We start from the raw sequence: 15511 nt of genomic DNA, 5'->3' as shown, positions 1-15511 counted from the left end.
AGGTCTATGCAAACACTGCATTACTAATATCAGCTCTTGGCTGTCTTGTCAAGAAAGCTGGGCAGCTAGAGCCTGGCTGCCCCAGGCTTCTGCTCCCAGCTGCCTGGCTCCCCACTCCCAGAACCGAGAAACTCAGGCGGCTACCCACCACTCCCAGCACAGCCCTATCTCTCATCCCCCCACACTGCCACTCTTAGATCAGTAGAAGCATTCCTGGTGAGGATGCAGATCACCAACAGAAGGAGGATAGTGTGGACATGAGCCACCGCAGCTGTAAGTCAGCCTAACATAGGTTGAGTTAAGTAGGTCGTGTAGACATGCCCTGAGCAATGTAGTTATACAGAATTAATTTCCTAGTGTAGGATAGGCCTTACTTGGCTGCATTTGCACTAGACCTTCAGGGCCACCCTTCCCAGGGATTTCTGGCACTCCAGCTCCTAGCAGCTTCCCAGGCTCAGTCAGTTCTGCTCCCTTCTTAGACCGGCTGCTTCTCTGAGCCCCTGGTCCCTTGTTCCAGGGACCCACCAGAGGAGCTAACTCCTCTCCAATGTGGGCATGTTTCTTCCATGGTACAGCCTGTCTCAGCCTTTCCTCCCCCAGCTACCCATTAGCAGCCCTTTATAGGTCCAGGTGTAGCTCAGCCCTCTTTAACTAGCTGGATTGGGCTCACCTGGGTTGGTCCAGGGAAGCAAAGGTGCTTAACTTTAAGTATATGAGTACTATAGTCTCACCGACTTCAGTGGGACTACTCATTGCTTTAAGTTCAACATATGCTTAAGTGCTTTGCTGGATTGGTGCCAAAGCATAGTACCAAATAACACTATTGGTGTGAGAGAAGAGTGTCTATGTTAATGTCTGATATATTGCAAACTGTTGTGCTGGAAATGAATGGAATGCAATGGACCACTGGATACCAAAGCATTTCTACATTTTACAGATGGGGAACCAAGGCACAGAGTCTTGCCAAGATCACACTGAAAGTACATACAGGACCTGATTTACAGGCAGGTGACCCAGGAGATCACCTGGGATGCCGGACTCAAGGTGCTGTTTTTGTTGTTAGCAACAAAAGGGAAAACAGAATGCTTGAAGTAAAATGTTTCAGGTATTTGTATATTGATTCATTTTTCACTAACCTCCTAGAATGTTCTGGACCTTTGTAGAATCTCTTGAAACATTCCAGACTTTCTGAGAACTACATTTCCCTCAAATCTCCTACAGTGTTGTTAGCCATGCCCTCATGGGTATATAAGCGGTGGGGCATTGCCAGTCAGTCAGTAAGATATAAGCACGAAGTGGAGAGCCTAGCTACGATATTATGAACCTTGCTTGCTGTGTAATCGTGAAGGTGTACTTGTGTTTTAAGACTTGAAGGCTGTAAGTAGCAACTAATAAGGGACATATTTATACGATACCAGAGATATCTATCGAATCCCTATCTATGCAACAATATTAAAGAACTACTGTTACTTCTTTTACCATGCTTAACACGCAATGTTTGATGACTTTCTAAGTCTGTGGAACATAGACTTTTGCTCTCCCTAATACTGTCTGTTTTCCCCCATAGAAAATAAAAGATGTCTCCAAAGAAGCCTTCAGGAACTCAGTATAGGAAGCAAAAAGCTCAGTAGCAATCTAGTTTGCAGAAAGGGGCCAATTTGATGGGAAAATATCTAAAATAGGACTAGGGTTAATATTCCAATGCTGTCAACTTCTGTAACACTACTTAACACTGGTCCATCCAACGTTGGTGCACAATTCAATTTCTTGATGTTAGTACATTTCAGTTATTCTTAAAATGAAAAAGTTTCTACAAGCTTACAGGAAATGATTTTTTTTTATTTGGTTACATATGGTGTGAGTAAGTACAGATTTACAGATCCTAGCATGCAAATTTATTGTCTTGTTTGTGTACATCGGTGCTTTGTAGCAGCAAGCATCTAAAATAAGCCAGATGCTCTTATTGTATACTAAGTATTCAGAGAAGAAGGAGTACTCTTGATGGAAAGAAGTCTATTCCCATACTTTTTGAAGACTATCACTGTACAGCTTGATCTGAAAACATCTCTGTGCATCACTATTAACAGTGAGGAAGATCAAATTAAAAACATGTTTTGCCAAGAATAAAGTGGATATTTAAGTATTTGCTTGTAACTTCTGGCTGCTTTTTGGATCGCCTACCTGTTTGTGCCACTATGTGTGTCCATCCACTCCAGACCACTCCAATTTTTTCCCCCAAGAAAAAATGAGCATCTATTTTCTGGGGCTCAACAAGAAAAGTCTCTTTACTCACTAGCTGCCCATGTTTGTTGCTACCCCAAACACACAATTCTCCTTCATCTGAAATAAAGACAAAAGTAAAGAAATGAGAAAGAAGTTACTTCTGTGAAATATCAACAGATCGAAAAAAATACAAAGGGAGGATAATACATTAATTCAGTTTCAATTTTTCTTGTATATTTCTTGTATTTATACTCCCCTACAAACACAAGCACACCCTAGAATGTAAAGAATAAAAGGAGCCATAAGGGCCCTCAACACATTTTCCTTTCCCAACGCAGAACTAATAACTCCGCTTATGCTTCTCTCCACTACAAGGACACTGATTACCACTGAAATAGATTGATGGATAATTACTATATTTTCTCTATTTGTTTAATAAAAAAAATGCATACACACATCCCAAAATCACAATGCAAGCTGAAATGTGAACCTGACCCACATTACCCTGTCACTGAATAACTGTCCATGTGGACCTTGCTGACGCACATTAACAATTCGTTAATGTGCTTTGATCTAGTCTTTTTTGAAATGGGACTAATCAAAGCGCATTAACGAACTGTTAAGAGAAACAATGAATGCCAAAACAGACTTTTTTAGGTTTTCTAAAGGACTCCATCATTTTTTCAACTAAAAAAAGGGGTGAGGAGGAGAAAATCAAGTAACTGACTCTTTTATTTGCCAGGAATTCGTCCCCAGAAAAAATGAAATCTTCTTTTCCCCTGAGAAAGTGTATGACAGAAATAGCTAATTTCAAGCAAAGAAAAAAAGTTAAGTTTTTCTAAGGCCATAACCAACATAACATTTGTGTGGCTTACAATTTACTAAGGATGCTACAACAATCTGCCTAGGGTTAGCCCCTTTTGTACATTTTAATGTGATCCCTGTAATTTGCACACAACTCAAGGCAGTACAGCATATGCCTATAGGCCATATAGTTGCTACTATGTTGGACGTAAGTATTAAGCTGAGCACTGAAGGAGTGAATTAACAGTTTCATCATCCTTTTTTTAAAACATGCCATATGTTTTTGCAACAATCCTTTCTACAATTCTGCAAAACTTTCAAATTAATGGTGTTCCAAGTATCACCAGTAGGTGGCAGGCAAGACTAAGAAGAAATGAAATATACACTAAACCGCCTCATATCCATGTAAAAAACCCCTCCAGATTGTAGTTCACTGGTAATTTAAAAACAAGTACTGTAGTACCTTGAGTCAAACACACATATTTAAAAGCTAATGCAGGAGGGAGAGAGACAGAAGTGTTATATTATTAAATAGCTTTGGATCCTTAGCATCAGGAGCTTTGGTCTTTTTGTAGCCAAAAAGGAATGCTTACTTAACCAAAATCAAGAAAATAAAAACATGGAAGAACAATCGATTTGCTACTTAAATAAATTCATGTCAGTTACAGACTTGTCCAGTATATACTAATTTTTCCCAGAGCAGCCTATATTTAGGGATACCTCAGTCTGCGTGTCTTAGAATTCAATAAAACTCACATTTTGCAATGTTTCCCCACATAATTATCACTTTCTGTAAACCAGCCCAAGTGAATACACAGGTGCACAGTTTAGAAGATGTTAGCGATCCCAAACGTGTGGTTTTACTCAAGATTTCATGTCTTCAGAAAGATTAATACATTTTCCATGCCTCAAGATTATAAATCTATACCATAAGAAGCAACCACCATACATGGGGACAGGAAGGAATTTTCCCCTAGCCACATTTGCAGTGGCCTTCGGGTTTGTTTGTTTTTTTGGCCTTCCTGTGAAGTGCAGGGTGTGGGCTGCATGCTAGGATCATCTGGATATATCTCACTCAATGAATTCCATGCCTTTGTGGGGGTCTCAGTCATTGGTGCACCTCAGTCCCTGCTGTTCTCTGCCTGGGGCACACAACAGTTTCGTCTCCTGTTGGTTGTAAATACTTTGGCCTAATTTCAGTTGTTGGGTTCAGCGTGCAGGTAGGCTGGGTGACCTGTGATATACAGAAGGTCAGACAAGATGATCTGATAATCAGTTCCGCCTTTAAAATTGATGATACTATGAATTCTGTTTCCCTTCATGCAGAGCAATACTCTAGCTGCCTCTCTACGTGACACGTTGGTTCCTGTTTAGCTAGCACAGAAGAACTGACTGCGGAGTGCAAAAGATGGTGTTTACAAAAAACATTTGTATGATTTAGGAGAACATGTCCCACCGATGTGTCCATCCACTGCAGAATTTGTCAATAAACTAATAAATCCCAGATTCTGCAACTCTTACTCACAACGGGTAACACCATGCTTCACAGAATAGCCTTGTTGAAATCAATGAAACTATTTGTGGAGTAAGTGTTTTAGAACCTGTCCCTAAATGACTGAAGGGTGCTCTCTTTGGGGAGGAGATGGTGTCCAAAGCAAATAATCCACTTAACTCCACTTTTAGATAATTTACTCTTTCAAACCAATGAATACCACTGAAGTTATAGCATGCTGTGCTGTGATCCCATCAGATTGTACAAACTAAGTAAAGCCCAGCTAGAACAAAAATTAAAATTCATAAAGTCATAAATATCTAGCTTCTAAATACATACATATATTGCTAGGGCCTACCTGTAAGTGACACTGAATGGTAGGAGCTGGCAGTAACTTTTTTCACCTTTACATCTTCCAGACCTAGGAAACATCAGTTCCATGGAATAAGTACAGACAAGACACGTCTGTATGCCCAGATCCCTTGTAGTACAGAATAGAAGTATATTACTTCAGAAATTGCACAACGAGTGCTGTGTATTATGTATTTTACATGAGAAGGTCTCAGCTTATGGAACACAGATCCCAAGGAAGTCAGCATTATTTGTCCAGGGGATTGTGAATCTGTGTTCCCATTCCATACCACACCACAGACACACTGCAAAGGACTGTGCCAGTTCCTGAGGACATATTTAAAATGTGGTGCCGATGTGTTTCTGTGAGTAAGGGGAAATCCAGACCCCGAGCCCTGGACATGCCAGTTCACACTGGAACACCAACACCAGGTGTTACAGAGATATGCTGGGGAACATAGAGGGGAAACCTGTCTGCAAGCCACAGCACATCTGCAGAACCACTCCATGGAGGTTACCATGGCCACTCATATCCCTGTAATGTAAGAGAGACAGGAGGGTCCATGGAATGTCAAAGTACCACTCCCAGCACATCAGCCCACCCACGTTCCAGCCCCGCCATGCTGCCACAGAACACAGCTTCCTTACATCCACAACCCCTCTTTGCACACAGCAGCTGCCCTAGTTCCCACTGTGTCCAGGCAGGAGGGGATTTGGATTTGTCCCTTACTCAGCATCAATGAATTCATTACTTCTGTAATGACCTTCTGTAATGCATCTGAATCACTACAAAATTATGGGAAGCGTAGATAACACACCAGAGGGGCTTACAGAAAAGGTGCATTGTTTGTGTGTATGTACATGGTCTATATATTACTGTTCCCAGTGCTACTGTCTTTACAAAAAGAAGTGTGATTCTTTAGTTACCTGATACTTTACAAGGTTCTTTTGCTGTCAAGAAGGATGGGATCATTTTCCCTTGGCTTGCCCGGTTTGCCCGAGAAGCCATGCCTGTTCCCCACTGGAACACCATGCCGCTTTCTTCTCAGTGTGAGCATACAAAGAAATTAAAACACAAGAGTTTATTGACAAATTCAGTTGACTGCCTTTTCTCTTGTTAACTAATTTCAAGAGTGTTTGCGTGACTTAACTTTTTAATTAACACCAATATAAACTATCTATAAAGAATACTACTTTCCATTTATATTACCCTTTTCATCCCAAACACACTTTACACACATTGAACAAACCCTGACAAGGCCTCCAAGAGACAGGCGGTTATTAATCTCCTTTTACAAATGGGAAACCAGAACCAAAGAGGGGTACATGTCTTGCTCTAAAACCCTGAGGGCTACATTGTGGAGTTGCTCAAGACTCACCGTCAGGAGAATTGTGTATTTGCACTGCCTCAAGAGAGGATATGAGACTGAACTGTGATTCAAAGAATCACAATTAAGTCCCGCAATTCAACCTCCTGTGGAGAAATAAATTCTGCCAGCCCTTTACCTGGCATAGTTTACTACCCTCTCCATACCAACCCAGCTGTGCTGGCCAACATGTTGGGAAGCAGTCAAGGCTCCACTGGCTTTCCACCCCCTACACATCCACTTGCACAGCAGTGGGGGACTAACAACTCCATAGTGGCTGATTTCCCTGCTACACTGTGACCTAACCTCTTATGCCCAGTTGTCCTCTGCTCAGACCCCTACGGCTGGTTATAATTTAGCCCAGAGGATACAAGAATCAGTATCTGGATTATAATTGAGAATCGTGGTCAGAGCTAAGGGGTGCTTGATTCTTAGTACTTGTTCCAACCACTTAGACTACACACTTCTTCCAATTTCTATCTCAACCCTTAACTCCTTCACCCAATACCCAACTGTCTGCAACTCATATGCAAGTAACAATAAGAAAGCAACAGGCTAACTGTTGATTGCAGCAAAACCTGTCAAATCCACAGAATGACTGTGGAAGACTCTCCATCAAGCCTCAGAGAATTCTGAAAACAAATTGCAGGATAAGGCCTTAAATTTCATACAAACTATGACTTGCCAAGATAGAGCACAGCTGATAGTAGGAGACCCAAAAAGTCACTAAGGGTCAAATTTTAGGTGTCGAAATAGCTTTGAAAATCTGGCCCTGTGCTCTTGGACAGTCTTCTTTCAGCACCATTTTTTGGAAAGAGGTGTTTCTAGCATATTCATTACCATGTTCTTGTCTAACATGCCTGTCCTTACCATGGACAGGACTGTTCAGGTGTCATTTTCCTATGGCTTCTGTAAAAAATAGGAATACAATCATAAATCCTTTCCCTCTCCCCGCCTCCTTTTTTTTAATGTAAGCTATTAGACATCTCACATAATAAAAGTAGTTTTAATTTCTGGCTGAAATGTTAAATTTATGATGGCATATTCACCTGTAGCAGCAAGAGCATGTCTGAGTCCCGCAGCAACATTCACCACCTTCTCTGTGAGGGACTATTGAAACATAAGAAAAACACATATTTTCAATTTGCATTTTACACCTCTCAAAAGGAAACATGTTTTATCAAATGCAAGAAAATGGTATCGTATTTACAGACTATATGTCACAGAGTTCAGCACAAGATATTTATTTTAGAATATATTTCAGTCTCATTTCAATATAGTCTTGGGCATTTCTTAAGAAAACCAAGCAAAGCTTCCAGAAGTGTCATAGTATAGCAGCAGATCAACAGTTGAGCTCAAAATACTCACATGAAGGAAGAAATCTCAGCAATTTGTAACTAAGATGCAAACATACACAATTTTACAGTCCCCTTTTTATCATACTGGATATTCAGTAACAAATAAACAGAGTGGCTCCCTTTAGTCCAAAGACGCAAAACAATTCACTGGTTTCCAACTACACTTTGAGATGGGCAATTAATAATTTAAGGTAGAGCTGCAGCATAACTATAGTTTAATGTGGTACACTTCAGTATACTAGACCTCCTGTCTTAGGATAACATTGAAATAAACTGTATTATAATACACTTAACCAAACAGAGGGAACCCAAATTAAGGTTGCATGGAAGCCTAATTCTAGCATTTCCACTGTGAGGGCTTGATTTTGCATAACTTCACATTCGTTAACATAAGTTTTATGGTGTAAATATTGATATGATAAAGAAATGGCAACAAGCATGAGCAATTTAATGAACACATAAACAGGCTTACAAAACACGCTCACCGTGTGTTTATTAAATTAGGAATCGACAGATATAGACTTAGCTGTGTAAACCCAAAAAACAATAGAGTTGCAGAAATGAGCCGGCGTGCCAGGGGGTGAGACTAATAATTATCAAATAGTAAAGCAGCAAGCTCAAGGATGGAGAGTGTGCTGTAACAAAACACAACAAGTCCTGCGCAGCTAAGAGACAAAAGAATACTAACAGGTCTTCTTCTCATTTCTATAACCATGTCGTCCGTGAATTTAAAAAAAGTAACAGATAGGCTTTGCACTGGCAATGAGGACTGGTAATTCCTAACCAAGAGAACCAGAAAAAGGACTTGCGCGTTCTGAAGCTTTGACAGAACGGGATCCGCTGCAATGCAACAGATATATAGAAAAGTTATTTTGGAGAAGAAAAGAGTTTCATTAATGTTCTAAAATATGAAAACCCAAAGTGTAAATAGGGGATTAATAGAAGAGAGAATTAAGTGTTGTCATGAGAATTTCTCTTCAACACTGGCTGGGTTCATAGCCTAACAGTAGTAAAACTCCCTCGATACATAAATCTTAGTAGCTTTCTTATAAGATTTTAAAGCAATTACTTCAGAAATAGATTCTGAACCCTTATCACTCTAAGTAGTGGCTTAAACCGCCAAGAGAGTACTCCATGGACTGCAATGAATGACTATCCTGTGGAGCAAGGTATTTATTCCAACCACAGCTGGGGTTTAAGAGTCTGCCCCTCAGCGTATTATGAATGCAAGAGATGACCAATAAGGAATGGGATCCCTAAGTCTCCAAATATAGTTTCTTTTGAAACGAATGGTTTGGATAAACCTTTGGAGGTTAAATGAGGACAATACAAAATATATTTCACTGTCCTTTAAAATTCTTTTTTTAAGCTGCCTGCTTATCATTTCAAAAAGAAAATGCACTCTAAAATGCCATAAAAATTAACATTTCCCCTGAACAACACTATTCTTTTATTGCAGGGATGACAAAGTGCTGATTTCTCACAATAATTTTTTCTTAAATACAAAATAAAATTAAGTAGATTCATGAAAACCTTTGCCTACACACACACACACACGTTGTGCTGCTAAGTTATTAAATGCAGGCACAAAACCAAAGAATTGGCAATTTAATATAGTCATGTGGCAGCAGAAAGGAACTGCAGTTGAACAAAAACCTTTCCTTACATTCGTAGCGACGTCCCATGGAATCACAACTGATGATATGAAATCAATGCATGTTTTTAACCAGTCTCTTCTAAATCTCTTTGGTTTTCAATACATAAAGCCTAAAGAGACTAAAATAATATTAAGATCAGTGAATCCTTTCCTTCTCTGTCCTCAAGTGTACTGAATACATTTCTAACACCTTATAAGCCCCTGGGTCAGAGCTAGATGGTTAAAATCAACAAGCACTTTGACTCAGGCAGTTACAACTTATTTGAGGATTTAAGCCTATTTGTTTGGTTGACTGTGCATTAAAATATGTGTGGGTATGGAAATATTTATGTCCTTTTCCAGAATGTAGCCAATTCTCCTTTACTAAAAGTGGCACACACTTCGTCATTAAATACACACAACAATGACACACACCGTCCTGAAGTGCTGACTTTCTAATATGTACAACAGTACACGTCCTCGTATAATTGCCTAATCCTGGATTTATCATTCACTAACGATGGTAATTCTCTTGGTTCTTCAAATGAGTCCAATGCTTAATCAAAACTTCACTGAAATCATATGGAGTCTGTCCACTGATGTTTATGTGGTAATTGTTTGTATAGCACTTGAGAATAACAGGAACAAGATCTGTAGAGGACATAGCTTTGGTTGAGTCAGTATCGAGAAGGTACCGTGTTTAGTCTGATGCGAAAAGTAGCAAGAATCCTGTGGCGAACCGTTATAGACAACAGACGTTTGTGGAGCGTGAGCTTTCGTGTGGTGAATACCTCACTTGCGTCAGACGCAATAGTGGAAATTTCCAAGGGGTAGGTATATATATGCTTACAAGCAGGCTAGAAGATAACGATGGTAGTTCAATCAGTGGATGGATGGGTCCCTGTCCTAGCAAGAGAGGTGTGAAAAGCCAAGGGAGGAGGATAACTGGTTCTGTAACTGGCAAGACCATCACAAGTCGTTGTTAGCCAGAAGCTGATGGTCTAAATTGCAAATGAACTGAAAGCTCAGCAGTTTTCCTTTTGAAGTCTGGTCCTGAATGTTTTTTTGCTGCAGGAATGGCCACCACGTAAGGTCTGCTATAGTGTGGCCGGAGGGAGGTTGAAAGTGCTCTCTACCAGGTTTTTGAATAGTTACAGTTCCTGAGTCTTTACCAATCAATCTTTTGTGGGCATCAAACATCCTCCGGAAGCCTGAAGTTGAGGGAGCTCCTAGTTGTCCAAAAGAGTGTAAACCCAACAGATAAAACTGGCCATTTGCCTGCAACATAATACAAAGCCCTTGGTGGACCAGTGCAACGCTATACATTATATCCTTAGGGTACATTATGAATACAGTGCAAGAATACCACAGCACAGCATATAAATGATACTTGAACTTTTTTTTCAAAAAGCCTCAGAGCTTGTGTTCTTATAGAACGCATATCAGAAAGGTCCTAAAGATAGACGTGAAGAGGGGATGTGTCCGAAACATAGTACAGCAAGTCACTGCAAAGCAAAGAGCATAAAGCCTCTGAGCACCAAGCTTTTGTACAGGACCTGGTACAACATGAGCTCTGGGCTTTACTAGTATGCTAATAATATTCTCCAAGGCTCTTAGTTGGATTCACAGTGGTGGCCTCATGGACAGAGCACTGGACTTAGAAGCCCTGATCAGATCTGGCTCGCCACTGGCCTGCTGCGTGACTCTGGACAAGTCATTTCAAGGGCTTGAGCCTCAGTTTCTCGCATTATAAAATGGAGAATGATACTGATCTCATTGGTAAATGACTTTTCAGATATGCTATGAAAGCACTATATATAGATGCTAGATTATATTTAGTGGACATGGACTTTACCGAAGTAAGTAATGATTGAATATCCTCAGCGCACAGGCTATTTGTATCACATCAAGAGCACAGAGCAGTGCAGTGCATGAAGTTAGAAACACAGGACCATCCTGCTAGTGTGATTGAGTCCCAACTGGTCCTTCTTTGTTTTGGGCCAGCATGACAAAGATTCCTCCCTGCACGCTGCGCAAAATAAACCACTGTCACAGTATAACACAGGCATAAACGGAAGCATACACACATCTGGGATCGCTCCAATAAATTAAGCACGTTGTGCGTAGGCCTTATCTGCTCAAAGAACAGAATATATATCTTGAACAAATAAAAAATACACCTTTTACTTTTCACTTGTGTAGAACAGACAATGGAGAAATGGACGCAAAGGAAGATGAATTTTAACATTAACATTGCTCCCTCTCTGTTTCAGAGGAAGTATCATCTGATCACTTTCTCTCCTTCATATCCTTTCCTATTTCTTAAGAAGCACAGGTATTTATAATAGAAACTTTCTAGAATCAGGGGTGTGGACACACATAAGGTAAGGAATAACCCTACCTTTCAAAATGAAATATCCTTTTTTCCCGCAAATATGTAATGAACCCTCTTGCATAAATAAAGGCAGGTAGATAACAAGGGCTAGAAGAAATAAGGTATCACATAATCAAAATAAATAATGACTAATTAGAGGCAACTGAAATAACATAACTCCTCTCCAAAACATTAATTAATTGGCTAGCAAATTAACTTTTCCTACTATTCGCAATTAAAAGTGCACCTGCAAACTGCAATCCACACACAGGTAGGCTAGCACTAAGCACTGAAGAGATTTCTTCATTCAGAAACATGCCATCTGTGCATTTGCACATGTTCATGTGAATTGGTCTGTATCCATAATAACTTGAAGGAGTGTCCCCTCTCCAGCAATGCTGCTTAATGTTATTGTTGCAGGAGAAAACTTCAGAGACTGAAGTGCAACAGCACATGCTCTTATGACGCAAAGGCCACAGCTGCCTCATAGCCTGTTGCACCCTTTAAACATATACAGAAAATATAGAAAATAGGAAAGAGCTTATTGAATAAGATGCAATTTAGTAGCTTTAATTAGAAATGGGTTTATTCAGGGTTGCAAAAAAACGTCAGCCTGTCCGTATTGTTGGCTATGCAAGAACTTAGAAGACCCAATACTTGGATCTTAGGTCCTAATCCAATTATATATGCAAACCCGTAAAAATTACTGAGTAGGCATCAGATAGTGCAAGTTCAACATGCCCCTTCTGCCATTAAACATTCAGCCGCACTTTACCACTAGTAACAGGGTGTTAGGCAACTTATGTGCATGTGTCCGAAGGCGGCACGCCAGGTTTATGCAGGGGCACGCACACAGCCTCGGTCCGGCCACGCAATCCGGGGTGGGCAGGGGGGGTCTACATTTTAATTTAATTTTAAATTAGGCTTCTTAAACATTTTAAAAACCTTTTTTACTTATCATACAAGCATAAGTTTAGTTACAATATGAAGGGACTAAAGAAGAGACGCTTCCAAAAACATTAAAATTCGATGACGGTATCGAAAACTTAAGTTAGGGTGAATAAAAGAAGAACTCAGCCAACATCACTTTCGAAAGGTTGCGCACCCTGCCTAAGTACGTATAGACTGCCACAAGGAGTACATGTGCGCTGAAAAGATGAATAAGCTGGCATGTAATTATTACAACCGAAAAGCGTTATTTCTATTCAAAGAGCAAGCAGTCCACCTAAGCACGGTTGGCAAAGTTGTCTGGCATCCCATTTTAAAGTCTGGCCAGTCTTAACAATGAGATTGGTTGAGGGAAATTTGTAACAAAAAGGAAAGGGTACTGATAAGTGAAAGAGAGGGTATTACCATTGCATATACAGTATTGATGAGATCATATCCTGGAATATTGTTGTCCAGTTCTGGTGGTCCACCTGTTAAAAGGATGTTGACAATGAAAAAGGTTCCAGAAAAAAAACCTACAAGAGGAGTTTGCTGGAGGTCAGAACACCTGCCATTTACAGGAGAGACTAACGATCATAGAGCCCGTCAAATCTGCAGCCTATCGGCACTTATACTCTGTAAGATGGGGCGGATATCTTGCAGACATCTTCAAGATGGCGATGGATGCACACCCATTTTTATCTAGAGCCCTGCAAGAGCTGCCAAGATATCTCTGCATATCGACTTGCCAGATCATGGACTGAAGCAGAAGTACAAAATTGTTACTCCCGCTACTAGCTAACGATCAATACTATTTTGTTTTATTCAAGAGAAGGGTTAAGAGGTGAGCGTCAATCACAGTCTGTAAGGACACATTATGGTACAAATATTTCCTGAAGCAGAAAGTCGTAATCCTATGCAGACAACATAACACGCTCCAGCAGCTGGAAGTAAGCTAGCCAAATTCAGGACTAGAATTTGGAAAAAAAAGAATGCAATATTCACCAGCAGGTATGTTACTTGATGCGGGAATCATTTGGTTGAAATTCCAATGTCCTGCATGCATGGCAACAAGGTCAAACTGAGAATACATGATTGTCCCATCGGTGAAAATTCTATTAAATAGTGATTTTTCTCCACTGTCACAGAAATATATAGAAAGCATAATAACAATTCTAAAGATTAATTGTGCACGGGGTAAAGAAGAACCTGAGTGAGCAAATGGATTTGAGAAAAAAGTGGTAATTGCTGGAATTGTGGCAATAGTATTTAAAAGATGCATGCAAATTGGCCTACGTATTGCATGTAAAACGTAGCGAATACAGTAGGACCTGTTAGAACCAACAAAACAAGGGACAAAAGTGACATGTAAAAGTTATAGAGACGCATTAATAAGACTACTAGGTATTAAAGAATATAAAAATGTAAGGTGCCTAACTGCTGCTACCACATGCAGGAATCCTCCCATAACTTAGTACCATATAGAAAAATATTTGCAATGTAATCCATAACAGAATCGTAATTTATTAACAGCAAATCAACTGCAATAGATTGTAATCTTAAGCAAGGAAGGCCCTTTTTAAGAGTAAATACAGTATGTAAAGCAGAATGTTTGTAACTGATTACATGTACAGCGGGCTGTAGTTCCAAGCTGCTGAACAAGGTCGATATTACATTGTTAAATCATGGTGATGGATTAAGTTCCACAAACTTGAGATCAGAAAAAATGAACAGTAGTCAGACATCACGATCAGTCAATAAAATCTGTGGCAGCATCTTGAAGTCAACTTATGTGCCCTCAAGTACGACCATAGTAATTATCCGAGCGCCGTCGCCCTCCTGAATAGTCTCAACGCCCATCCTTCAGGAAAAAATATTATCCCCATTTACATAATGAGAACGAGGCCAAAAAATAGATTAAGTGGATCTGCCCAAGATCATATGGCAAGGCCGTGGCTAAGCCAGAAACGAATCTAAGGACTGGGCAGTCCAAGGTTCAGTGCTCGTATCCATTACTAACCATCCTCCTGATCATTAGCACTAGCAAATTCGAAATTCCAATGCAGCTTCTCTTCAAACAACTATGGAGTGTTCATAAGGAAACCATGAAAAGGGTCTGCACTGTGATACCCACAATAGTATGAAATGGCCACCGCTGCTCTACGAATTTTATCTTCAAATAAGTCCTTAATGGGAACCCAGCGGTAACATCGTGGGCTGATTATGTTAAAAAAACAGCTATCCGGACTAATTTCTCTATGCCAAAAGTGTTATTTTTTGCATGCGTTCCATAATTATACAACCCTCACCCACAGAGTGATATGTAATGGCATAAGCGGTGTTCTTTTATGGCACCCGACTGTGTCAAATATTTACCACAGAAAAGCTGCTGAATAGTCCAATTCCTTTTTATAATTGTACAAATAAAAACCCTGGCTAACTAAAGAAAATTGGCTAGGATAAGTTTAGGCAACTATTGAGCTCAATTCAAACTGCTGGTGAGTGCTCGTGTCTAACTACGATGCTATTGATGGAATGTGCCTGAATATAATCATGTGCTAAATTTAGCCCAGTGGCCTGCTAAAGAATGGATAAGCTTGTTAGTGTTAAATAGATGCATTAATATTATGAAACAAATGTAAACCACCCTGCCACTGAGTTTCATTAAGTAGAGGTTCTCCTGTCCAGCATAACACCTCCCAAAAATGAAGTAAGAGAGCTCATGCTGGTTCTCATGAAACTTTGGACACAGGTGAAATGGAAACACTGTCTCTCAGTAGGCAACTCCTTTAATCTCAGAGAGGGTCAGAAGAAAAGGCCATGTATATTTATATAAAGCAAAAACCGAAAGTCCAATAAATGAGACAGCACAAAAGGAATCCAACTGGACAGTTTATAAGTCTGAGGCTTCGTCAAAGCATCTGTTGATAGATAGGCCAGACCAGGGACTGCTACAATATCAAATCCAATAGCACATAC

At 40.0% G+C, this 15511-nt stretch overlaps 1 protein-coding gene across 1 annotated transcript in view; it reads right to left on the bottom strand.

The window, feature by feature from the left end:
* SERGEF (secretion regulating guanine nucleotide exchange factor) overlaps positions 1-15511 on the bottom strand; it is a 270842-nt gene that overhangs the window by 243038 nt on the left and 12293 nt on the right. Inside the window, exons 6-8 of the mRNA XM_075065841.1 lie at positions 5798-5911; positions 4878-4940; positions 2182-2340 (exon numbers count right to left, since the gene is read on the bottom strand). Of these exons, the coding sequence (XP_074921942.1) occupies positions 2182-2340; positions 4878-4940; positions 5798-5911 (336 nt within the window). The remainder of the gene's footprint in view (positions 1-2181; positions 2341-4877; positions 4941-5797; positions 5912-15511) is intronic.

Source organism: Chelonoidis abingdonii, chromosome 4 (assembly GCF_003597395.2).
Source record: "Chelonoidis abingdonii isolate Lonesome George chromosome 4, CheloAbing_2.0, whole genome shotgun sequence".
Lineage (NCBI taxonomy): Eukaryota > Metazoa > Chordata > Testudines > Testudinidae > Chelonoidis > Chelonoidis abingdonii.
The sequence above is the reverse complement of the archived record's forward strand: the minus strand, read 5'-3'. Positions and strand labels throughout refer to the sequence as shown.